At 67.8% G+C, this 24,395-nt stretch overlaps 2 protein-coding genes across 3 annotated transcripts in view; one reads left to right on the top strand and one right to left on the bottom strand.

Moving 5' to 3' along the window:
- Positions 1–22,823, top strand: ZNF710 (zinc finger protein 710). Of its 2 annotated transcripts, none has more exons than XM_075918041.2 (5): positions 1–220; positions 19,265–20,637; positions 21,357–21,548; positions 21,685–21,859; positions 22,308–22,823. In XM_075918041.2, exons 2-5 carry the CDS (start codon positions 19,288–19,290, stop codon positions 22,478–22,480), a joined length of 1,890 nt encoding a protein of 629 aa, XP_075774156.2. In that variant the 5' UTR covers positions 1–220; positions 19,265–19,287; the 3' UTR covers positions 22,481–22,823. The 2 variants fall into 2 exon arrangements, with proteins under 2 accessions (XP_075774156.2, XP_075774157.2); XM_075918042.2 differs by lacking the exon at positions 1–220 and adding an exon at positions 17,097–17,255.
- The window catches only part of IDH2 (isocitrate dehydrogenase (NADP(+)) 2), a 7,034-nt gene continuing 5,396 nt past the window's right edge, over positions 22,758–24,395 (bottom strand). Inside the window, exon 11 of the mRNA XM_075918043.2 lies at positions 22,758–23,567. Within this exon, the coding sequence (XP_075774158.2) occupies positions 23,480–23,567 (88 nt within the window). The 3' untranslated portion in view covers positions 22,758–23,479. The remainder of the gene's footprint in view (positions 23,568–24,395) is intronic.

A 24,395-nucleotide genomic window follows, 5' to 3' on the forward strand; every position in this document is an offset into this window, starting at 1 on the left:
GCAAAGGGCCCCCCAAAAGCCCTGCCCTTGGCCCCGGGCCCCGTGGAGCCCCGCAGGGCCCGCCCCGCAGCCCAGTGCCGGGGGGGCGCACACGCCGCGGGGCGGGGCCTGGCTGGGAAGCGAAAGCGGCCGAGCCGGGAGCGGAGCGGGGCGAGCCCCGGGCTCCTGGCGAGCCGGGCCGGGCGCAGGGCGCAGGGCGAGCGGAGCGGAGCCGCGCAGGGTGAGTCCGGGGGGCGCCCGCGGGCCGGGCTGGGGCGCGCCCGGCCCGGCCACTTTGCGCCAACTTGGCGGGAGGCCCCAGGCCGCGAGTCCCGGCTGCGCAGCCCCGAGCCGAGCCGGGCCGGGCCGGGCCAGACCCTCCCCTGCCGGCGCTGGGACTACGTGGTGCGAGCGGGACCCAGCCGCGTGCCCGGGGGGCCCCGCCGCAGCTCGCCAGACGTGGGGCGGGCCTGGGCTCGCAGCACCTGCCGGAGCGGGCTGGGGGGCTGCGCTGGGTCCGGCCCGTTCCCCGCCCCGGGACGCCTCAGAAGCGAGTCTGCTGGGGCTGCACCCGGGCTCCGGCCGGGCCGGCTGGTGCGGTGGCCGCCCCTTTGCGAGCGCTGCGCGGCCGGCAGAGGATGCGGGGCTGGGGGGCTGGCGCGGGGCTGGGAGCTCGGGCTCTGGCCGGGCCCAAAGAGCCAGGCACATGGGCGGAGGCCAGGTCCGCGCCAGGCGGGCAGGGCTGGCATCCTGCGCCCGTGTGGGGGATGGGGATGGGCTGGAGCGTGAAGTTCTCGTTTGGGCACTTGGCACCGTGGTCTGCCCGGGCCTGGCCGCCCTCCTGTCCTTAGCGCTCCGGGGACACAGAAGTAGGAGCCGGCTGGGCCGGGCCTCGCTCCCACGGGGCGTTGTGCGTGGCGGAGCCGAGTTACGGTTATTTACTCCAAGGCCTTCGCGGTCCGGGGGGATTCTGTTCAGATGGTTTGTCTGGCCGGGGTGGGGCAGGCGGAGCCGGTTCGAAGCTGCACTCGAGGTTGGGGGAACCTAAGAGCTCTCTTGGCCCTGTAGGACTCTGGAAGGGAGGGGGAGAAGCTTGTTTCACCATGGGGGGAGCTGTTCACAAGTAACCCCAGTTTGGGAGCAAGCCCGGGACAGCTGGTAGCTGGTTTTAAACTTCCCCCAGACGCCTGAAACGTTCCCGTTGGAGCCTCCGCTCGACACACCGCGGGCACCGGATTGTGCCAGTGAAAACCCTTCTGGCACGGAAATGGAGGGGCCGTCGCCCCGTCGTGGGGACAAGTGAGCTCGCCCGTCCAGGGAGCGGCTGCAGGCTCCATGCGTAGGCCCCTTGCAGCCTGGTTCCCGTTTTATAAACGTGCTGGCCCGAGAGGCCCCCAAGCGCAGGGAATGCTGCTTCCCACAGGGCAGGCTAACGAAAAGCCGCCGCCTCCTCAGGTAGCGTCTGCCCCGCGTCGGGCTGCTTCCCCCTCGCCTGCGGCCTGGGCACTCCGCCTGCGGCCCGGTGGTGTGTGGGCTCCGCCGCGCTGGCGATTTGTACAGCGGGCTAGACCGGCTGAGCGAGCGCCGGATCGCTGTGCTGGTGAGCAGGCCGCAGGCTGTTTGTGCGCAAGGCCCAGCGCTTAGCGCAGGACGTTTGCTGCCAAGTGAGACGCGCTTCATGTGTTGGCCACGATTTACCTTGGCGTGGAACGCAGCCACGAGGCTCCGATTTGCAGCCACCTCTAGCCCCGCCCCTTCGGCGCCTGTTGCTGTCAGCTGGGCAGGCCGAGTCCCTGGCCATGCTGGGCCCAAGCAGAGCGGCTTCCTCGGGCGGACTCGGCATCGCACATGCGCTGCTATTGGCCTGTCCCACTCCCCACCCAGGGCCTTGGCTGGGCCACCTGCTCGGGCTTGGCTTTGGGACTGGCCGCTCTCGGGTACCTGTCCAGTGCGCGGCGTCACCCACCGCTCCGGCTTTCTCTGCAAGGGCGCCCGCCTCCTCCGCTGTCCCTGCTCTCGGGCCCGGGGACCCCTCTGGGGGCTTCTCCTGTGGGCCTGGGGACCCCACTTCTCCAGGAGGCAGGAGCTATGCCACCAGAAGCTCGTCTATCCACGTGGCACTGTCTCGCTCCGGGGCATGGCTTGTGCCCCCCAAGCACGGTAGCTGCCCTGCCAGTGGCCTGTGGGGTAGCCTGGCCCGAGTGAGAGCTCCGCTCTTCTAGGCACACAAGGGGAAGCAGTCGAGAAAACACGAGAATCCGAGAGGGGCCAACGTGCTAATAAACGTACCAGGGTTCACCCCCGTTCCATCGGGGCTCTGACAGGACTCAGCCCCTCCCCCCCCCCCAGAGTTCCCTGGGGCCACATGTTCCTAAGTACTTTCCGTGCAGGTGTTGGTCTCTCTCGTGAGGTTTGGGCCGCTGATTTTCCGATTCCAGGAACAGGAAGGCAGCAGACAAAGATTCCTTCCTCAGGGCGTAGCTTCCAGAGCCTGGAGCTGTTTCCTCTTTCCTCAGCGGAGGGGAGACGTTTGCAGCCCTCTCCCCACAGCGATTTCACAGCCAAAGCTCCGCGGTCCGGCCCATCGCGCCTGGCCGCTCTTCGGGACGGTCCTTTGGCGGTCGCAGGGTTTCCCAGGCTCGGTAATTCGGAACCTTTCGTGCAATGCAGCAGACTCCGGAGATGATCAAACCTGACGCATTTTTTTCAGGGATACTGCAGGAATTTGCCTTGTCTCACCCAGCGTAGCGGGCCCGGCCTGTGGGCTGTAGTGCAGCAGGCCAAATGCCCTCGCGCCTTCTTCCGGGCACACGCTGGACGAGCTGCTGCTGTCCCTGCCTTGCTCTCTGCAGAGCCCCTGGGCCCGGTGCTGCACAGCAGTGCGACCTCGGGAGCCAGGCTGCGGCTTTGGGGGCAGGCGGCGTGTTGCAATTGGGGCTGGCAGAGATTGTACCTTTAACTCTGGTCTGCCACAGGCCCTCCGTGTCTGCACTTCCTCAACGCGGCTGCGGTAAGGCCCGTGGCGGTTAGACTCTCTGGCCACGCTCAGGCTCTCCTGGGTCCCCAAAGAGAGGCTGATCCTGAGGGTGTCCTACTCTGGTCTCGTCTGGACGTGGGGGAGAAGGGTTGGCTCCTCGGCGAGGAGACGCTTGCTCCCGAGCGCGTCGGGCGTTGGAGTTAAGAAAGCGTTAGAGAAGCAGCCGTGCAAACCGTCCTGGCTAGGGTCCGCTTCCTCCTCGCCGCTCAGGTTTCACTTCCTTGGCACTTGTGTCCCACCCTTGGGTTTCTCAACTTCGCTGTCGGGTGTCCCAGGCCGGACAGGAGACACGACCGCCACTGCTGCTGAGGGGATGGCAGGAGGGGGCACCTTCTCAGCCTCTGTGAACACTGCAAAGACCCCCCCAATCCACTCCCCGCCCTCCCGTCTGCAATGCTCCGAGTGCGGGAGAAGAGCAGGCCAAGTCCCCGGACTGTGGCTGAGGGGACTGGTCATTAGAATGGCAGGTCACTGGGCCGAGATGGTCCAGGGTTAGGGCGCTGAAGGAACTCGACTAAGAAATAATTGTGCTGGCAGCGTCTCCGTGCAATGTTAATTAGAACCAGCCCCTGCTGCAGGGAATGGGAAGGTAGCAAGTGCTGTACACGGAGTTTACAAGGCTGTAGGAGAACCTGTGAGCCTTGCGTCTCCAGCCCGTTGCTCGAATTGATAATCCCAGGACATCTGGAAGCTCGTGATCTGCGGGGCTGTCAGTCGTGCGCGTTCTGCTAAGGCAAGTTGTTTCTTGGAACTGGCTCGGTGTCCTCTGACCCTGCCTGGGAGGGAGCGGCAGGAGAGCCGGTTGCCATAATACGTCTGCGTTTCCGAAGGGCCCGTGATGAGACCCTGAAGAAGCGGAGGGGCAAGAGGCGGAGTTGTAACGGCTTGGAACACGCAGGAGCAGGGAGAGGAATGGACCGTCCTCCTGGCGAAAGGGTCGGGCACTGTCTGTCGGGTCCCGTGGTGACCCTGCTCCTGAGAGCTCTGGGAAGGGCCGCAGGGGGCGGCGTGGGGGTTAGGGTGGAGAGGAGAGGAGTGTGGAGAGCTGCCCGCGCTGGAGAAGTGGGCACGTGGTGGCGAGGGAAATGGCAGAATTGAGGAGTGACGCACTCTGGGGAGCGAGGGAGGGAGGGTGTCTCTTTGCCTTGCACCTTCCGATAGCCGTTGCGTCCTCCTTGGAAACTGACCGGGTGTCCCGGAGGCTGAGCCCTACCTTTGGGGGTAGGGATCTTCCCAGTTACTGGGCAGCCTGGCGGGGCTGGAGCAGCCCCCGCTGCAGGATCCCGGTTACAGGTAACGTACAGCCGACTAACTGGTTAAACGGGATTTTACATCCCTGGGGGGAGAGGGGTCCGGGCTTTGCGAGGGACTTGGGGTGCAGGCTCAGAGCTGGGGCAAGGGGAGGGGAGGCTTAACTCAGGCAGCTCCTGAAAGTGACCTGCACGGCCCTCCTGGGCGGGGGACGGAGTCTCCGTGCGCTGCTGCTCACGTTGGCTGTGGGAGGGACTTTGGGTGCGGGCTCCGGGGGGGGGGCGGTGCTCACCAATGGAAGCTGCAATGGCATGGGGCAGCATATGGAGACACACACACGCCCTGCCGGGGCTGCAGGGACAGGCCGTGCCACTGACCGCTTCCGGGAGCGGGGCAGAGCCAGGGCAGGCAGGAAGCCGGCCTTAGCCTTGCTGCACTCATGGGGGTAGCTGGGGACCCTCGGGCAATTGCCCCCAGTCGGTGGGGCTTGTATCCCCCCCGTCTTTCCCTCCTCGCATGGCGGCCCTTCCAAGCCCCTGCCCATTTGTGTGGCCCTTTGCTGAGCCTTTTCCAATGCCCGTGTCGCTTTGTTGAGACGAGGCGACCGCATCTGTGCGCGTGTAACAGCTGTGGGCGTCCCCTGGCTCTGTACAGAGGCACGACGACGTTCTCTGTCTTATTCGCTATTTCTGTCTTAACGATTCCCAACATTGACGGCCGCTGCCCACGGTATCGTCCGCTCATCGTGACACCGAGGTCTGTGAAGTCACCGCTAATGTAGCCCCCACCGTTTATATGCGCAGTCGGGTTTGCATTTTCCAGTGTGTGTGACTTTGCATTTCCCAACATGGAGTTTCATCTGCCATTTGCTCCCCAGCTTTCTGAGATTCGTTTGTGGCTCTTTGTAGTCAGCTTTTGGTCTTAACTCTCTTCAGTCGCTTTGTCTCTGTGCATTTTGCCACCTCACTGTTTGTTCTTTTTGCTAGACTGTCTGTGAATATGTTGATTAGGATGGTCCCAGGACAGACCCTTGGGGGACCCCACTAGTTACCTGTCCCCACTTGGAAAACCGACCATTTATTGCTACCCTTTGTTTCCTGTCTTTTAACCAGTTCTCAGTCCATGAAAGGACCTTCCCTCTTATCCCATGGCCATGTAATTTACACAAGAGCCTTTGGTGAGGGACCTTGTCAGAGGCTTTCTGGAAATCTAAGAGCACTGCATCCACTGGATCCCCCGTCCACATGCTGGGTGACCCCCTCAAAAAACTCAAGCAGATTAGTAAGGCATCATTTCCCTTTACAGAAACCATGTTGACTTCCCCCAACAATATGTTCCTCCATGTGTCTGACAATTCTAGTCTTAACTAGAGTTTCAAGTGATTTGTCCGGTACTAGGGATGTAATCGTGCAGCAAAAGCTTATCGGTTAATGCCACAGACGACACGCATTTCCCTCCCCCTCCTTGCTAGTACATTTTGTAGCAGGCTGGCCAGCAGCCAGCTCAGTCCTGGTTCGTGCCGGGTCCGGAACCTACCCTGCTGCAGCTCTGCATTTAATGTGTATTAGGAGCTGGGCGGGCAGGCAGCCTGACTCCGCTCCAACTGGCACTGGGTCCAGAGCTCAGACCCCTTCCACCCCCAGACAGGGGCTGCCGCCACCCCGCGCTGCTGCCTCTGACAAAGCAGCAGCAGCAGCACAGAGTGGCTGGGGGTGTCTTTGGGAGTGAAGCCGGAGCGCACTGGCTGCCGGCCCCACCCCCGGGGACTATAGACTAGTTGAATAACCGATAAGAATTGATGAGGCTACTCGACTATTCAGTTAGCCGAGATTTACCATCCCTGCCCGGTACTGACGTTAGACTTACCGGCCTGTAATTGCCAGGATCGCCTCTCGCGCCCTTGTGAAAATGTGTGTCGCATTTTCTGGTTTTCAGTCATTTGGCCCCAGCCTGCCAATGGGAGGGGTCGATGATAGGCCACAGACCACAGCTCTGTAATTTCGCATTTGCGTTCCTGGAGTGAGATCATTTGCGAATTCTCGGGTGAATACCGTCTGGTCCTGGTGACACATTGCTGGTTCATTACGTTTGTCAGCTTGTTCCCAAACTGCCTCTAATGACATCTCCATCTAGGGCAGTTCCTCAGATTTGTCATGTAAACAGGATGGCTCAGGTTTGGGAATCTCCCCAATATCCCCAGCCGTGAAGACCTAAGCGGAGAATTCATTTAGCTTTTTGTAACGACCTGATCGTCTTTGAGGGCTCCTGTAGCATCTCGATCGTCCAGGGGCCCCACTGGTTGTGTAGCAGCTTCCTGCTTCTGATGCGCTTATTACTTATTGAGTCTTTGGCCAGCTGTTCTTCAAATTCTTTTTGGCCTTCCTACTTCTATTTCTACTCTTCGCTTACCAGGGTTTGCCCCCTTTCTATTTGGTTTTGCTGCTGAGGCACTTTTAGGGGGGTGTGGGGGTGTGTGAGTGAGTGAGTGAGTGATTTGGGGTATACATTTAAGTTGAGTCTCTTGATGGTGTCTTTGAAAAGTTGCCATGCAGCTTACGGGGATTTTACTCCTGGCTCGTTGCCTTTTTATTTGTTTAACTAACTTCCTCATTTTTGTGTAGTTTCCCTTTCTGAAATTCGGTGCCACAGTGGTGGGTTGCTGGGTGATTTCCTTGCTGCTGAGATGTTCTATGAGGGACACTATTCTGGGCCTAGTGCTCCAAGAAGTAGCTGTGAAAAGTGTGAAGCAACTGTGCCCAGTCGGGGTCTTTTGACATAGGGGCTTATTTCGAAATTGGGCTGCGTTTGGATGCAGGTAAATAGCAGAAGAGCGTCTCTGGAAAAAGAACTGGAGGAGGTATGCAAATGCGCAGCGCTATTTGCATCCTTCTCCCAAAATAACCGTTCTGTGTAGACACCCTCATTGTGGAGATACCTGAACCCCCCATTGTCACTGAGGTCTTATTTGTAGAGCGTCTCCGGTCTCACTGCCCCCTCCCCTGCTGTGATGCTGATGGGCTGGGCATGGTGTCGCTATGCGTAAATTCTGTGGTACGAGCCAGTGCGTTTCCCGTGTTTATCTCGTTTGATTCTGCACTTTCACAACCAGCGCCGCTCCCCCCACGGCCTGCCTGCTCTGTCCCATCCCTGGTGGCCCTCTGACAAGCCTCGTCCCGCCGGGTTTCCGTGATGCCTGTGGTATTGCTCTCCTCCAGGGCTGTAAGCAACGAGTCAACTGTCTGATGAGCAAAAGCTTATCGAACAGTCGACTTGTGGAACTCCTTGCCAGGGGATATTGTGAAGGCCAAAAGTGTGCTGAGGCTCAGAAAAGAAGAGAGAGCAGTTTATGGAGGATAGCCAGGAGGGTCCGGGCTGCAACCCCAGGCTTTGGGTGTCCCTCACCTCTGAGTGCCAGGTGCTGGGCCCGGACAACAGGGGACGGAGCACTTGATAAATGGCCCTGGTCTGTTCCTTCCCTGCGAAGCGTCTGGTGCTGGCCACTGGCAGGGAAGGGACCTGAGCTAGATGGACCGTTGGCATCGCACAGTATGGCGGCCCTTTCACCATGGCAACGCCAACCTGACCAGTGCCTGCCAGGCCCAGACGCCTCTGGCTTTTTGCCGTCTTCCAGTTGCTGGCCAGAAGTTGCGACGGCCAGTCCCTCGTGTCGGTGTCTCCCAAGCATTATGGGGTTTGCTGAGCCGCTCGCTCCCCAGCGCTGTGGCCTGGGACTCCTCTCCGCTGGGCGCCTGCTGCAGCCTCACGGTGGGTCGGGCTGGGCCTGCTCCGTGGCTGAGGAGCGGCCGGTTCTTGGCCTCACGGTGGGTCGGGCCGGGCCTGCTCCGTGGCTGAGGGGCGGCCGGTTCTTGGCCTCACGGTGGGTCGGGCCGGGCCTGCTCCGTGGCTGAGGGGCGGCCGGTTCTTGGCCTCACGGTGGGTCGGGCCGGGCCTGCTCCGTGGCTGAGGGGCGGCCGGTTCTTGGCCTCACGGTGGGTCGGGCCGGGCCTGCTCCGTGGCTGAGGGGCGGCCGGTTCTTGGCCTCACGGTGGGTCGGGCCGGGCCTGCTCCGTGGCTGAGGGGCGGCCGGTTCTTGGCCTCACGGTGGGTCGGGCCGGGCCTGCTCCGTGGCTGAGGGGCGGCCGGTTCTTGGCCTCACGGTGGGTCGGGCCGGGCCTGCTCCGTGGCTGAGGGGCGGCCGGTTCTTGGCCTCACGGTGGGTTGGGCCGGGCCTGCTCCGTGGCTGAGGGGCGGCCGGTTCTTGGCCTCACGGTGGGTCGGGCCGGGCCTGGTCCGTGGCTGAGGGGCGGCCGGTTCTTGGCCTCACGGTGGGTCGGGCCGGGCCTGCTCCGTGGCTGAGGGGCGGCCGGTTCTTGGCCTCATGGTGGGATGGGCCCGGCCTGTGTGGTGGCTCCGTGGCTGAGGGGTGGCTGGTTGTCGACCTCCCGGAGCTCCCTGTGGTCCCTCGCTGGCTGATGGTGGACTCGTGCTGGAGAGGGCGTGGTGGGCGGCTGCTCCAAGGAGCCGCTGCCTGGCCCCTTCCCAGAGGGCAGGGTGACTGGCGAAGGGTCCTGGCCAGGCTGTAAGGAGAGGGACTGCGCTTGCCGAGTGCAGAGCAGCTTGCGAGGAACCTCTGGCCGGCCCGGCGCGGCGCTCGGGTCCCAGTGTTCCAGGCCGGACTGGGCCCGTGGGGGGCTGAGAACAGCCGTATCAGGCCAAGTCCAGGCCCACGGTCGCAGCGGCAGTACGGAGGGTGCTTCCTGGCCAGCCGTGGTTCAGCACGTGGCGGGGCTGGGCCCTGCCGTTCACAAAGCAGCCAGGGGGCTGTCCTGCGAGTCCAGGGTCCGTGTGTGATGCGGGACGGGGGGCAGGGAGCTGAGCTGTCCAGCTGGCTGGAGCCCCGAGCCGGAGCGGCCGCAGCGCTGAGGGAAGAGGCAGCGTTCCACTCCCTTTCCTGGTTCCTCTGCTCCTCCCGGGCCTGTGCCCGCGGGCGGGGTGTCAACCCTTCCTGCGGCCACTCGGCCAGGGCGGGCAGAGACAGGCGCGGAGATGCCCGCTTGTCAAGTGAGCCCGTTAGTCCCTTGCGGGGCTGAGTCCGCCTGTTGATTTGGCTCCCCTGGGACGGCGGTGTCCAGCAGCGACTGTAGCCGCACGCCGGCGGCTGTGGGTCACACTCGCCACTTGCAGAGGGAGGGAGCATGAGTTTGCTCCGCAGCCTTGGAGCTCTGGCTGTAGGCTCCTGCGCTGAGCTCCGGAGGTCCCAGGCTGGGTTCCGCCTGTCGGTGCTGCGGTTGGAGGCGCGGGCACGTCCCGGTGGCATGCGCTGATCCCCTCTGGGCCGAGGCTGTCTCCTGCCGGCGAGCGGCGTCGGGAATCCAGGGCGGGCTGGCTGGCTGTCGCTCCTGCCTGCTGCGTCTGTCCGGATTCCTCGCTCCCGGGGTCTGTGCCTTGGGCGCGTCTTTTTCCCGTTGGTTTGACGCTTGGCTGGCCAGTGCTGCCGCCGCGCCCTGCAGCGCTTCGAGCGCCTCGCTACCGCACCTGCCTGGTCCTCCCGCCCGCGGCTAGAACAGTGGAGCCGCCTCCCCAGGGCTGGGCATGTTCCCTAGCCTCGAGCCCCGCGGTATAGCGGCCGCCGCACCGTGTGGCTAGCCCCCCCCCCCCCCGGTTCACTCCCTCTCTCCGCACTAGCGCTCGTGCACCCCCTTTGGCGCCCGCGCACGGCCTGGGCTCCGCTCAGGGTCTCCAGCGATGGGCCGGGAGCACGGGGGGCCCCGCGCTGGACCCTTCCTCCTGCTCACTTAGCAGCGTAGCCCGGGGTGGGGCTTCCCCACCAGCCAGGGGCAGCAACGTTGCAAATCCAGACCGGCTCTTCCATCTGGGCGCTCCCTTCGGCCGCAAGGGGCCGGATCCCGACCACCTCTCGGGGCCAGGCCTCTGGCTCCGTCCGCAGTGCCCAGGCTCCCTCTGCCTCGGCTGCCAGTCGGAGCGCGGTCGTGGTGGGTGCCTCCCGCTGGGTGCAGGTTTCTTCCTTTGCCTGTTTGGTCTGTGGTTTTACTAGGAAGAGCGCCCGGCTCTTAATGCAGAACCGAGAACCCGTAGTGGAGGACCCTCGTGCACGTGTGCAGCCTTGCACTTGCTTCCTGACACGTCTGCTTGTGTAATTACTCCCAAGGAGGTTTCAGAGTGGCCCGGTGTTTCTTTTGCAGCATTCGGAACAGCCAGATTTATTTTCTGCTGTGTGGAGAATTAACTCCCCTTTCTTCCCTCTTCCTCCGCCCCCGCTGGAAGGAGAGAATGTGAAAAAGAAGAAAGGGTTTGCATTGTACTAGTGATTGGCACGGCCCGTGAATGAGGGGTCATTGCATGGGGCTGTTGCTTTTCAAGCGCTCCTTTCTCATGCACACGCTATTCAGGCGAGCAGCATTCTTTCCTTTCAAAGCCTCTCTGTGTCTTTCTTTCCCCTTCCTTTAGTTTTCATCTCTTTTCATTCTGTATTTCTCCACCCCTTGGGGCTCCATTCTTTCTCTCCTCCTTCCTCTATTCAGTTCCCTTTTCCTTTCTGCTTCTCTTCTGAATAGCCCTTCTATTTTCAGAGGGAAGGGAGCGAGTGGAAGAGAAGTCGCGTCAGCAAAGAGGAACTTGAAAGTCTCCCTCTCCCTGTTTCACTTAAAAGCAAAACTTGTGTTTCAGATTTGCATTGGGGGCCTTTTGTAGCAAACCCGCTAAGCCAGCACTGTCGGCCTGGTTAGGCCTGGGGTAGCTTCGTCCTCCCCCGTCTCCGAAAAGCCAGTCTCCCCAGACTGCTTAAAGCGACGCGCCCCTGGAAATGCTTTGCAGGCTGTCGGTTTGCAGGGGCTTTGGCTTTGCCCGGCTCCGAGGAGGAGGAAGTGACCCGTCTCCACCCACCTCTGCTTGCCCCTGGGCCCCGGAGCCGGAGGGTTGTTTTAGTGGCCAGGTCTCTCTTGGAGGCTCCTGCACCGGGTGGAGAGAGCCAGGTTGTGAATGAGGGAAGCTTCCCAGGCGGGCAAGTGGGAGGCACCGTGCGGTGCCACAGGCTGGGGCTCAGGAGACCTGTGGACGGGCCTGTCTTGCTCCGAGCCAGGCGCTGTCTGAAGCCCCCCGTCCCGAGCCGGCCAGGCACAGACGGGTGGGTCTGGCGGATGCCAGAGCCGGGCTGGCTGAGACGCGGGGCAGGCTGTAGGGGCGGCAGCGGGAATGCTGGAGGTCCCAGGACGGTGGAGACCCATGACAGAGGCTCAGCAGCACGTCGCTGTCCCCAGCAGATGTGGGGTCAGTAAAAGATCAGCCCCCCCGACCCCGCCTCTCTGGATTTAAGGGTGAGAGCCACCGGACAAGCTGGCTAGCCAGTTGCCACCAGCGACCCAGATGAGCCCAGCTCCCGCAGCCCAGGGTCTGCTCTGGGTTTGACTCTCCAGCCCATGCCTTGTCCTGCTGTCCCTGAGCAGTGGGCACACGGGGCCAGCTGGGCTGGGCTGGAAGCAGGACGGGGAGCGAGGGGGGTTCCCTAAGAGGCCTGTGCCCCCCCACGTCAGCCGGGCTCTTCCCTGCCCCATGCAGCGCATGCCCGCTGCGCGCCCTGGCCGAGCTAGCCCCTGGCGCAGCGCAGGGCTGGATGGATGGGCCGAGTCGGTTACGCGAGCTCGCTCCCGGGCAGGGGCAGTTCCCAGACGCCCTCCGGGTGCTGCCTAGTGAGGGGCTGCTCGGAACAAGCCCCGTGAGCGAAGGCAACGGCGCGTGGATCCATCTTCCCGTGGGCGGGAGGAGGGCCAGCCCGGGCCTGTCCTCGTGGCTGATAGTGACTCGCTCATGGCTTGGGGAGGGGCTGGCCCCCAGGTGCGGCTGAGAGCGGACGGGGCAGCCCTTGGGCCGGGTTTGAGTCGGCACCACCCGTGGGAACGGCCCCGTTCTCGAGCCCGCGCTGCCGTACGGCTGGAACACGGCGCGAGTCAGCTGAGCGCGGCCAGGCAGCCCTGAGCCAGCCAGCCCCCTGCAGCCCCCCTCCTCCACCCCTGGAAGGGGGCTGTTTGCCACCTGGTCCTTCTCTGTTGGTTTCTGATGGCATTTGTGCCCTTCCCCCCCGGTTGTCCCTGTGTTGGACGGGGGTTGCTTTAGCTCGCCATGGGCGTTCAGGGCAGCATGGGGCTGGGGCAGCTGGGCTGGAAGGCCTGGGCCGGCTGGGGCAGATGGGCTGGAAGGCCTGGGCCGGCTGGGGCAGCTGGGCTGGAAGGCCTGGGCCGGCTGGGGCAGCTGGGCTGGAAGGCCTGGCCGGCTGGCTCTGGGTTGCGAAGCTGCGTGGAAGAGGCAGGGAGGGGCATTGCTGAGAGGGAGGGTCTGTCCTGTTTGCCGGCGGGGCGAGGCGGTGAAGGGGACGGAGGCGGGTGACAGGGGACCATGCACAACCGTGTCTGGCTCCTGGGTCTCTAGCAATAAGTGACGGGCCCTTTGCTGCCCCGAAGGCCTGCCTGGGGGCCAGGCGCACGTGTGTGGGGAAGAGCAATTGATTCTGAGCCGAGCACATGGCCTGCAAGGTGGCGTCCGCCGGGCAGAGCCTCCCCCAGAGCGGAGGGGGCCGGGAAGAGCGGAAATGCCTGGCGCGGCCGGGGCCGGGGCGGCGTGGAGGGAAGGAGATGAGGCGCCCGCCGCCGGAAGAGGAGACAGGCCGATGCAGGGAGCTGAGGTGTTGCCAGGGAAACGGGAAGAATGAGCGAGGGAGAAGTGGAGAGGCGACAGGATGGAAGACCGGGGGGGGGGGAACAAAAGCTGCCGAGATGCTGCGGGGGAGTCGCACCAGGGGAGGGAACAAGGGGGGCTCTGGGTCACTAGCACAAAGACCAGCGACGCCTTCCCCTGGGCTGCCACGAGCGACTTTGGTCCCTGCCCCTGCCCCAGAGGCCAGCTCCTTTTGGCTTCTGCTGGCCCTGGCACGCTGACTCCTCGCGAGCGCAACTCCAGCCCCTGGGCCGGGTGCCGGCCGGGCCGAGGTTCCTCGGGGCGCTGGCTGAGAGGCCGGGCTGTGCCGGGAAAGCACAGGCCTGCGGGCACTCGGCGCTGGGTGGTCACTGGTGCGGTGGCTGGGCCGGGCCTGCTGGCACGTGTCATCCCCAGGAAAAGAACATTGAGCTGGACATAACTATCCTGTGCCAGCGACGGTTCAGGGGGTCAGGACGGCAAGGAGCCTGGTGCAGATGGAAACTCGGCGAGGCGCAGGGAGCGTGGTGTCTCGCCTGGCGTCTCTCCGCAGGATGGGCGAGCGAGCCAGGTGGCACGAGGACATCACCCTCACCCGCCCCGCTCCCTTCCTCTCCGCCCCGGCTGGCGGGTGCCCGCCCCGCTCCCTTCCTCTCCGCCCTGCTCCCTTCCTCTCCGCCCTGCTCCCTTCCTCTCTGCCCCAGCTAGCGGGTGCCCGCCCCGCTCCCTTCCTCTCCGCCCTGCTCCCTTCCTCTCCGCCCCAGCTAGCGGGTGCCCGCCCCGCTCCCTTCCTCTCCGCCCCGCTCCCTTCCTCTCCGCCCTGCTCCCTTCCTCTCCGCCCCGCTCCCTTCCTCTCCACCCCGGCTGGCGGGTGCCCGCCCTGCTCCCTTCCTCTCCGCCCCGCTCCCTTCCTCTCCGCCCCGCTCCCTTCCTCTCCGCCCCGCTCCCTTCCTCTCCGTCCCGGCTGGCGGGTGCCCGCCCCGCTCCCTTCCTCTCCGCCCCGCTCCCTTCCTCTCCACCCCGCTCCCTTCCTCTCCGCCCCAGCTAGCGGGTGCCCGCCCCGCTCCCTTCCTCTCCGCCCCGCTCCCTTCCTCTCCGCCCCGCTCCCTTCCTCTCCACCCCGGCTGGCGGGTGCCCGCCCCGCTCCTTTCCTCTCCGCCCTGCTCCCTTCCTCTCCGCCCCGCTCCCTTCCTCTCCGCCCCGCTCCCTTCCTCTCCACCCCGCTCCCTTCCTCTCCGTCCCGGCTGGCGGGTGCTGGCCCTGCTCCCTTCCTCTCCGCCCCAGCTGGCGGGTGCTGGCCCTGCTCCCTTCCTCTCCGCCCCGCTCCCTTCCTCTCCGGCCCGCTCCCTTCCTCTCCGCCCCAGCTGGCGGGTGCTGGCCCCGCTCCCTTCCTCTCCACCCCGGCTGGCGGGTGCCCGCCCTGCTCCCTTCCTCTCCGCCCCGCTCCCTTCCTCTCCGCCCCGGCTGGCGGGTGCCCGCCCCGCTCCCTTCCTCTCCGCCCCGCTCCCTTCCTCTCCGCCCCGCTCCCTTCCTCTCCGTCCCGGCTGGCGGGTGCCCGCCCCGCTCCCTTCCTCTCCGCCCCAGCTGGCGGGTGCCTGCCCTGCTCCCTTCCTCTCCGCCCCAGCTGGCGGGTGCTGGCCCTGCTCCCTTCCTCTCCGCCCCGCTCCCTTCCTCTCCGGCCCGCTCCCTTCCTCTCCGCCCCAGCTGGCGGGTGCTGGCCCCGCTCCCTTCCTCTCCACCCCGGCTGGCGGGTGCCCGCCCTGCTCCCTTCCTCTCCGCCCCGCTCCCTTCCTCTCCGCCCCGGCTGGCGGGTGCCCGCCCCGCTCCCTTCCTCTCCGCCCCGCTCCCTTCCTCTCCGCCCCGCTCCCTTCCTCTCCGTCCCGGCTGGCGGGTGCCCGCCCCGCTCCCTTCCTCTCCGCCCCGCTCCCTTCCTCTCCACCCCGCTCCCTTCCTCTCCGTCCCGGCTGGCGGGTGCCCGCCCCGCTCCCTTCCTCTCCGCCCCAGCTGGCGGGTGCCTGCCCTGCTCCCTTCCTCTCCGCCCCAGCTGGCGGGTGCTGGCCCTGCTCCCTTCCTCTCCGCCCCGCTCCCTTCCTCTCCGGCCCGCTCCCTTCCTCTCCGCCCCAGCTGGCGGGTGCTGGCCCCGCTCCCTTCCTCTCCGGCCCGCTCCCTTCCTCTCCGCCCCAGCTGGCGGGTGCTGGCCCCGCTCCCTTCCTCTCCGCCCCTCTCCCTTCCTCTCCGCCCCAGTTGGCAGGTGCCCGGCCTGCTCCCTTCCTCTCTGCCCTGCTCCCTTTCTCCCGCCCCGACCCTGAATGGAAGGGGGCTGGGGGAGAAGTCCATCGAGCTGAGTGGAGATCCCGCCGGGGTGTGAGCTCCCTCGGGCCGTGGCCTGGCACGCTCAGCTGGGCGCGCAGCGTGAGGCAGGGACCCTGCGCTGCTCCCGTTCCCACCGGCATCCGTGCGGCAGTGCTGGCAGCTGGACCCGCTGGCGCTGGTGAAGTCGGGTCTGTGCTGCCCGGCACCCTGCTGCTGTGTCAGCGGGGGGAGGCCCCGGGGCCAGAAAGAGCCTTTCCCAGGCTCCCACCCGAGGTGCACGGAGACGGTTGCACTGAAGGAAACGACAAGGGGGGAAGTGAAACAGCCACGTTTGCTCGATTCCCCATTTCTCCCCCGTGGGGCTGGAAATTTCTGCCGGCGGCCCCCGGGCCCTAGGGCTGAGCCCTGCAGCTGGCGTGGCCTGCTCCTCGCGGGGGCGAAGGGCCCAGGCACGCGGCGGGAGAGCCCAGAGGGTGTGCTGGGCGCAGCACGGCCTGGGCGTCCGCTCTCCCGCGCCCTGACGGGCACAAAGCAGGACCTGAGCGGTCCTCCCCAAAGGGCTTTGTGTGTCGTGTCCCCCCGTGCCAGCGCCTCGGCCCCCCGCCACCACCCGGGACAGCTTTGCTCCCACGGACCTGGAGAAAACGCGTCGGGTCCCCTCCAGCCCTGGCGCCCGCTGCCCCTCCCTCTGCTCCCGGGGCCGTCCCTCGCACAGGGAAGCCGAGCAGGGTGCCAGTGGACAGCGGCTGTGGGAAGAGCTGGCCTGTGATGGGCGCTGGCCAGGGGAACGGCCGGATTCCTCCGCTCGCAGCAGTCGTGGCTGGGCCAGAGAGCAGCCTGTGGCCCGGGGATTGCGCCCCAGCTCGGTGCCGGCAGTACGCCAGACAGGGAAGGGGTCTCCCCCTCGCCTTCCTCTGTGCGCAGCCGGGGAAGAGAAACCCCCCAACTCCCCTCCCTGCACCTGGCTGGTCTCTGGCCCTGCCTGCTTCTAGCTCCAGCGCTCTCTTGGGTTCTCCATGGACCCACTTCTTGCGGCCACGCACCTAGTTGGTCTGCTCTCCCCCCCCCCCCGTTTGGCCCCACGGCCTTCCCACGGGTCGGGGGACCCTGCAGCCCCCCCGGGGAAGCGCCAAGCTCTGGGCTGGAACGTGGCAGGCGCAGGGGGGACAAGCCCGAGGGTGGGAGGCGTTTCCACGCTTGGGGGCCCGGCTCTGGAGGATCCCCACCAGCGTGGCGCCGTTGTGCTGGGATGTGTCGGGCGCCTGGCCGCTCCCTCCCCAGCCTGCCCCACAGCCAGTGGCTTGCGCTGGCCGAGCAGGGCCGTGGCTGCGACGTGGGGCATGGAGGGTTTCGTGGGCGCCCAAGTGGCAGGGCCAGAAGCGCTGCTGCCCGCGCAGGAGTGGGCAGGGGACTCGGCTCTGCGTGGCCCGGGGGCGCTGGCCGGCCCGGGGGCGCTGGCCGTGGCCTGGCTGAGAGCGAGCAGCCGCTAGTGCCCCGGCGGGCGGGGGGCCCTGTGCTCCCTGGGGCCCATGCGGGTGTGCAGGAACTTCCCTGGCTCAGCCGCCTCCGGAGCGTCCCTGCCTCCCCTCCCCCTCTCTCTCTCCTTCCTCCTTCCATCCCTCCCCATCCCCCTTTCTCTCTCTCCCTCCCATCCCCCTCTCCTCCCTTTGTTTCTCTGCCTCCTCTCCTGCCCCTCCTTCGCTCTGTCTCCTCTTTCTCTCTCTCCGGTTTTGTCTGGCTTTCTGTTCTCCCCAGCCCGGCTCCGACTCACTCTCCCAGGCAGCTCCCTCTGGGGCAGACCTTCCCCGCACCCGGGCTGGAGGGCCGTCCCCATGCCGCGGGTGGCAGGCGCCCCACTAGGGTAGGGGGGGCTGGGGGAGCCTCGTCGCCCCGTGGCCGCGCTCCAGGATGCGAGCCGACCGGTGCCCGGCTGCCCTTGGGCAGGCGCGGTAGCCAGGCTTAGGACCAGGTACGTGCCGCGCTCTTGAGCCTTTTGCAGGGCCCGCGGGCGCGAGCAGCCAGGTGCCGGGGCGCGGAGCCTGCGAGCGGGGCCCGGGGCGCTCCCCGGCTGCAGGGGCACGTGGCCTGTTGCAGGAACAAGTGGGTGTCTCCGAGCTGCCAGCGTCGGGAGGAAGTGGGCTCCGTGTTGCGGCTGTACGCAGCCGCCATGCTCGCCGGGGCGGGGGTGCTGGGGGCGGCCTGCTGGGCTGGGACAGGCCTGGGACCCGCCCTCTCCAGGCCCTCCGGAGTCTCTCTGCTCTGTCCTGAGTGGGAGCCCTGCGCTCGCGCCTCTGCCCGGGGCTGGTTCCTGCCAGTGCGGGACCGGCTCTGGCTCCAGAGCGGGCTGGGGGCCGAACGCCCCCTCCTCCCCCATTCTCCCGGCTGCACGCGGGGGAAGAGCCCCCCTCTGGTGGGCCCCGGCTGCCTGCCTCGCAAAGGCCTCAGGCCGGGGCCAGGCTGGCTACGGGCGAGTCCCACCCCCCGGCAGCAGCGTGACACGAGCCCCCAGGGCGGGCGAGACCTGTTCCTGGACCAGCTGCTGCTGGGGGAGCCATCCCGGCACCAGGGCAAAGGAGCAGTGGGCACCTTTCACGGCAGAGCTCCAGGTGGGGTGCCCCCCCGGCTGCCCCCTCTGCTAAGTGGGCGACGGGCCCGTGGCTCGTTCTCTGGGCGCGCTGGCCTGTGGGCTGCCGGCACCGAGCACGCGGGCGGGGGCGGGCGTGGGCAGGAGCAGGCGTCTCGTGCAGCTTTCGGCGGCGCCTGGCCGCCTTGCCCAGGCCGAGCTGGCCCCCAGGGAGAGCGTGGCGGGGGGGCTGCGTGGTGCCCGGCGGGGCCCAGGTACGGCCGTGCGCTCTGCTGCCTCCGTCCCCCGTGGTGACCCCGGCTCCTGAGAGGCCGTTGGGAAGGTGCAGAAGCGGCGCTTGGTGGGGGGCGCGACTCGCCGTTTCCAGGCTCCGGTTTGCCCGTCGATGCAGGCTCGGCGGGGAGCCCAGACCCCTAGCCCCAGGCTGGCCCGAGCTCTCGACTCCACGGCGCGAGGCACCTGCCACAGGGACCCCTCCCCACTGCGGGGGACCTGCCGCGCTAGGAGACGGGCCCTTGGGCTGGCACGAGCAGGCACTGTGCACCACGGCAGTGCGGGGCTGTAGTGACGTGCACGAGGGCTTGTGTGCACCACTGGCTTCCTCAGTCTGCACGCGCCCTCGCAGCACCCGCCGGCTCGCTACGACCCGCTGGCCTGCCTGAGGGGACAGAGGCTTCGCTGCCGCTCGCTTTCACTGAGCGCTTCTGGGGCTGGGACTAGCTCAGTGAGGCCTGGCCTTGTGGGCAGGCGCGTGCGGCCTGCAACCCGCGCGGGCCCGGGGCAGCCCCGGGGAGGAGACGAGGGCATGTGCCCCCGTCCGCAGGGTCCAGTGCCAAGAACTTGCCTTCCCGGCAGGCCCCGGCGCTGCTCGGCAGGCCCAGGGAGTGGGGAGGGCCCAGCCTGGAGGCAGAGGGCTGTGAGGAAGCAGGCGGGCGAGCCAGGGGGCAGTGACAGTCCCCCCCACACACACACTGAGCAAGGGGGCGGCCCCTGGGCCTGGGGCCTAGCCTGAGGGTGCGGCACTTGGCCCTTGCACACCAGCCCCCCAGCCGCAGGGCAGGAGCGTGGAGGGGGCCTCGAGTCCGTCCCGCCCTCGCCCCGGCGCGCTGGGCCTGCCTCCCCTCGCCCCGGCGTCCCGAGGGGGCTGCCCGTCGGACGGGACCTTCCCCAACCCCCGGGAGGTTTCGCTGCGTCTCCGCTGAGGGCTGTTCAGAGCACTCCCCGGGACCCTGGCGCTCTGCCCAGCCGGCTGGGCACAGGTCGCTCCTGCCAGGTCCCGGGCACCGCCCGGCTTGCTTTGTGCCGGGAGCCCGGCCCACGGCTGGTGGCGCTGCCCCCAAAGCCCCCAGCCCGGGTGCCGCGGGGACTGGCTAACAAGCCCTCTCTCCCTGCAGCGATGCCGGCCTAGCAGCGGGAGATGGAGCGCTTCGCCGACTCGGGGACGCAGACGGACGCGGTGGTGGTGCTGTCCCTGGCGCAGGCCGCGGTGCTGGGCCTGGTGTGCGAGAACGAGCTCTTTGGCGCCACCGTCAGCCCTGCCGGGTTCTTCCCCGCGCTGGGCCGGGAGCTGGCCGCGGCGGAGCCGGCGGGGCCGGAAGGCGACTCCGGGCCGGAGAAGGAAGGGGGCCCAGCCGAGGCTCCAGAAGAGGAGGGGCTGGAGGCAGAGACGCCCTTTGAGAAGCATCCCCGGAGGAGGAAGCGGCCCCCGGTGAGGCTGGTGCCCAAGGTGAAGTGCGAGGCCCCCATGGGCGAGGAGGGGGCGTGCGACGGGGCCACCCCTGGCGCGGGCGAGGAGAAGCCGCCGGGCAGCTCCCCGCCCCGCCCCGAGCCGCCCGCCGGCGAGCAGAGCCTGCCCGGCAGCACCATGAGCATGGGCGACCTCGGCGTGTTCAGCAGGAAGCCCCGGCGGCTGCGGCACCTGCGCAGCCACGTGCGCCAGGACGCAGGCCTGGGCAGCTACCCGGCCCCCGTGGCAGCGGGCTACGCGGAGCCGGAGGCCCTGGGCGGCGAGTGCGGCCTGGCGGCGCTGGAGCCGGTGAAGCGGGAGCCGGGCAGCGGGTGGCAGGAGCTGGACGGGGAGCCGGGCGGCGGCCTGGCCGAGCGCAGCAAGAAGGCCCAGCTGGACCGGCTGGACATCAACGTGCAGATCGACGACTCGTACCTGGTGGAGGCGGGCGAGCGGCAGCGGCGCTGGCAGTGCCGCATGTGCGAGAAGTCCTACACCTCCAAGTACAACCTGGTGACCCACATCCTGGGCCACAACGGCATCAAGCCCCACTCCTGCCCCCACTGCGGCAAGCTCTTCAAGCAGCCCAGCCACCTGCAGACCCACCTGCTGACGCACCAGGGCACGCGGCCCCACAAGTGCGAGGTGTGCGGCAAGGCCTTCACGCAGACCAGCCACCTCAAGCGCCACATGCTGCTGCACTCCGACACCAAGCCCTACAGCTGCCGCTTCTGCGGGCGCGGCTTCGCCTACCCCAGCGAGCTCAAGGCCCACGAGGTGAAGCACGAGAGCGGGCGGTGCCACGTGTGCGTGGAGTGCGGGCTGGACTTCTCCACGCTGCCCCAGCTCAAGCGCCACCTGGCCACGCACCAGGGCCCCACGCTCTACCAGTGCCTGGAGTGCAGCAAGGCCTTCCACTACCGCAGCCAGCTGCAGAACCACATGCTCAAGCACCAGAACGTCCGGCCCTTCGTCTGCACTGAGTGTGGCATGGAGTTCAGCCAGATCCACCACCTCAAGCAGCACTCGCTCACCCACAAGGTCGGGGGGCGGGGCCTGCCCTGGGGTGGGGGTGGGTGGGGCCTGTCTGGGGGCGGGGCTGGGAGAGGGGACCTGTCCTGGGGGCGGGGCCAGTCTGAGGGCAGGGGCGGGGCCTGTCCTGGGGCTGAGGTGGGGGCGGGGCTTTGCTGTGGGGGGAGGTGGTATTTGCTGGCTGTCGCGTTGCATTGAGAGCTTATCTGAGGGCGGGCCCCGAGGAGCCTGGGGCCGGTGTCCTCACCCCTGCCAGGGGGCCGGGGCGCCGCAGTTCTCACCTCTGGGCCAGTGCACAGGGCAGACCTGCCTGCCCCCCGGTCGTCGCGCTCCATCCCCACCGGGCCCTGGGCCAGCCCTCTGCTGCCCCGGCCTGACCTGCCTGCTGGGATGGACTGGGAGTTCCCCACCAGCCCAGGCCCAGAGGCAGAGGGGACCCGGGCACCCCAGGCCCTTCCAGCTGAGCGGAGGGAGGCCGGGGCACCGGGCCTGGGTGATGCTGTGCTGCGCGGGGGGGGGCCGGGGCGGCGCCACGCTGTGGGGGCCGGGGGCGGCGCCGCGCGGGGGGGGTGGGGGCCGGGGGTGGGGGTGTGGGGGCCGGGGGCGGCGCCGCGCTCCGGGGGGGTGGGGGCCGGGGGCGGCGCCGCGCTCCGGGGGGGGTGGGGGCCGGGGGCGGCGCCGCGCTCCGCTCTCCTGCCCGGGCCTCACGCGGCCGCGGTGCCTTGCAGGGCGTGAAGGAGTTCAAGTGCGAGGTGTGCGGGCGCGAGTTCACGCTGCAGGCCAACATGAAGCGGCACATGCTGATCCACACCAGCGTGCGGCCCTACCAGTGCCACGTCTGCTTCAAGACCTTCGTGCAGAAGCAGACGCTCAAGACCCACATGATCGTGCACTCGCCGGTGAAGCCGTTCAAGTGCAAGGTAGCGGCGGGGGGGCGGCGCCGGTCCCGGTCCCGGGGCCCCTGCAGCAGCCGGCTCCGAGCCAGCAGGAGCCCCCGCCCCTGGCTCCGGGAGGCGCTGGGCAGAGCCAGGCTAACGCTTGGCCCCCTGTGCCCAGGTTTGTGGCAAATCCTTCAACCGCATGTACAACCTGCTGGGGCACATGCACCTGCACGCGGGGAGCAAGCCCTTCAAGTGCCCCTACTGCTCCAGCAAGTTCAACCTCAAGGGCAACCTGAGCCGGCACATGAAGGTCAAGCACGGGGTCATGGACGTCGGCCTGGACAGCCAAGGTGGGTGCGGGGCCGCCCCTGGCACCGCCGGGGGGGGGGGGGGGGGGGGCAGGCTGCCTGCCGGCTCCTGGTGGAGTGCGCAGGCCCCGTCCCCCCATGCGTCTCTGCAGCCAGCAGCACCGGGGCCGCGCTCTGCCCCGACCATGGGCTGGGCTGGCGGGGGCCGTGGGAAGGGGACGTGCAGCCCGGGGGGAGGCTGCTGATGGAGGCTGAGCTGTAGCTTGCGTGAGGCAGCCCCTGCACTAGGGGCAGTGTGCCTGCCCTGCCAGGTGTGGGGCAGTGTAGCCCAAGCTGGGGCGCCTCCCGCTGCAGCCCTGCCCCCACTCGAGGGCCCCCACGGGGCCTCGCCCGGCTGGGTCAGAGCCTGGGGGGGCCTGTCCCCTTTGCACTCCCCTGGGGCGGGCCCGGTCTCCCAGGTGGGGTCCCAGCCTCTCGCCTTGCGGCCTAGATCCCATGCTGGAGCTGGCGGGGGCCGAGCAGGCGGAGCTGGAGGCCCAGCAGGACCTGGAGGACTATGAGGAGGAGAACGCCTTTGCCTACGCGGGGGTGGGCAGCGCCCCGGACGCCAGCGCCCTGGCGGAGCAGGCCATGAAGGAGATGGCCTATTACAACATGCTGTAGCCCAGCGGCGACGTGCCGCACGCGCCGGGGGGCTGGGGCCTCCCCCTTACCCCTGCCTGCCGCGCTCTGGCGCCAGCTGAGCGCTCACTGTACTCTACCTCCTGCCTTGCCTGCTGTGCTGGGGCCTGTCCTGCTCTCTCCCTCCGTCCCCAGCAGCCGCCTGGGGGGAGGCGGGGGGCAGGGCTGGGGCCGGCCCGCCCACAGAGAATATTTTCGTAGCGACCCGGCGGGGGCTGGGCGGGTGGAGCCCCCCCGACTGTACAAAGCGGAGACGGGGGATTTTGAAAGTAATTTATTTTTTTCAGATGTGCTAAGTGGTTAAAGGATAAATCCCATCCCCCGCCTTTGTACCCCGCTGTTCCGCGTGTGAGCCGAGCGGGGGAGGGGGAGGGGGGAAGGCACGGGGTGCTGCTGCTCATGCAGGGCCCCCCCATCCCAAGCCCAGCAGCTGGAGCGCGGGGTCCACTGCTGGGGGGGGGTCCTGTGGCCAAGCTGCTGCCCTGGACAGAGGCTCCTCCCAGGGCTCCAGAAGAGCCTGCCCGTCCCCCAGCCCCTCCTCGGGCAGGATGACAGGTCCCCTTCCCCCAGCGAGCCCCAGGGGCCACTGGCCCGCTCCTGGAGGGACCCAGCGGGCCTGGTCCTGCCCTGGGCCCGAGCTGGGGCAGATGGTGCAGAATCTACTGGCCCTGTTCCTCCCTCCTGCAAAGCAGGGCCCCTCTGGGGGGGCTCCCGGGGGCCCCCAGCCCTGCACCCGCCCCAGGAACCATGAGGGCCCCCCAGATGCTCTGGGCGCAGACAGCGGGAGGGAGAAGAGGTTTATTAGCAGCACCTGGCCCGGGGGAGGCGGGTACATAAGTTACAGCCCGAGGAGCCAGGCCAGGCGTGGCCGACGCCCCCACGTGGGCTCCTAGAGACACGTTAAAAACCCCCTTATAAAAACTACCCGAGGGAGGCTGGGCCCAGCCCCTGCGCTGAGGTAAACGGCCCGGCTGCGCCTCTCTACTGCTTGCCCAGGGCTTTGTCCAGGTTGTTCTTGATGGCGTCCAGGAAGTCAGTGGTGTTCACGTAGTGCTCGTTCAGCTTCACGCTGCAAGGCAAGGGAGAGCGTCGGCAGCCAGCCCGGGGGGGGGGGGGGCGCAGGGGGGGGGGGGCACAGGCCCCTGCCCCCCACCTGAGAGCTCAGCCAGCTGGGACAAAGGCGCCCCCCTTGGTTTGGGGAGCTAAGGGTGCTGATGGGAGCCGGACAGCGCCCTGGGGGGGGGGGGCAGTGCAGCAGGGGGCTCGGGAGCCGGACAGCGCCCTGGGGGGGGGGGGCAGTGCAGCAGGGGGCTCGGGAGCCGGACAGCGCCCTGGGGGGGGGGGCAGTGCAGCAGGGGGCTCGGGAGCCGGACAGCGCCCTGGGGGGGGGGGGCAGTGCAGCAGGGGGCTCGGGAGCCGGACAGCGCCCTGGGGGGGGGGGGGCAGTGCAGCAGGGGGCTCGGGAGCCGGACAGCGCCCTGGGGGGGGCAGTGCAGCAGGGGGCTCGGGAGCCGGACAGCGCCCTGGGGGGGCAGTGCAGGGGGCTCGGGAGCCGGACAGCGCCCTGGGGGGGCAGTGCAGCAGGGGGCTCGGGAGCCGGACAGCGCCCTGGGGGGGGCAGTGCAGCAGGGGGCTCGGGAGCCGGACAGCGCCCTGGGGGGGCAGTGCAGGGGCTCGGGAGCCGGACAGCGCCCTGGGGGGGCAGTGCAGGGGCTCGGGAGCCGGACAGCGCCCGGGGGGGCAGTGCAGGGGCTCGGGAGCCGGACAGCGCCCGGGGGGGCAGTGCAGGGGCCTCGGGAGCCGGACAGCGCCCTGGGGGGGCAGTGCAGGGGGCTCGGGAGCCGGACAGCGCCCTGGGGGGGCAGTGCAGGGGCTCGGGAGCCGGACAGCGCCCCGC

Source organism: Pelodiscus sinensis, chromosome 14, assembly GCF_052426305.1.
Source record: "Pelodiscus sinensis isolate ZL-2025 chromosome 14, ASM5242630v1, whole genome shotgun sequence".
Taxonomy (NCBI): Eukaryota; Metazoa; Chordata; order Testudines; family Trionychidae; genus Pelodiscus; species Pelodiscus sinensis.

Excerpts from the sequence above, each read along its gene's own strand:
- ZNF710 (XM_075918041.2), top strand. The coding sequence starts at position 19,288 with ATGGAGCGCTTCGCCGACTCGGGGACGCAGACGGACGCGGTGGTGGTG. Across the intron at positions 21,549-21,684 it reads TGAAGCCGTTCAAGTGCAAG|GTTTGTGGCAAATCCTTCAA; the intron begins GTAGCGGCGGGG and ends CCCTGTGCCCAG. Across the intron at positions 21,860-22,307 it reads CGTCGGCCTGGACAGCCAAG|ATCCCATGCTGGAGCTGGCG; the intron begins GTGGGTGCGGGG and ends CTTGCGGCCTAG.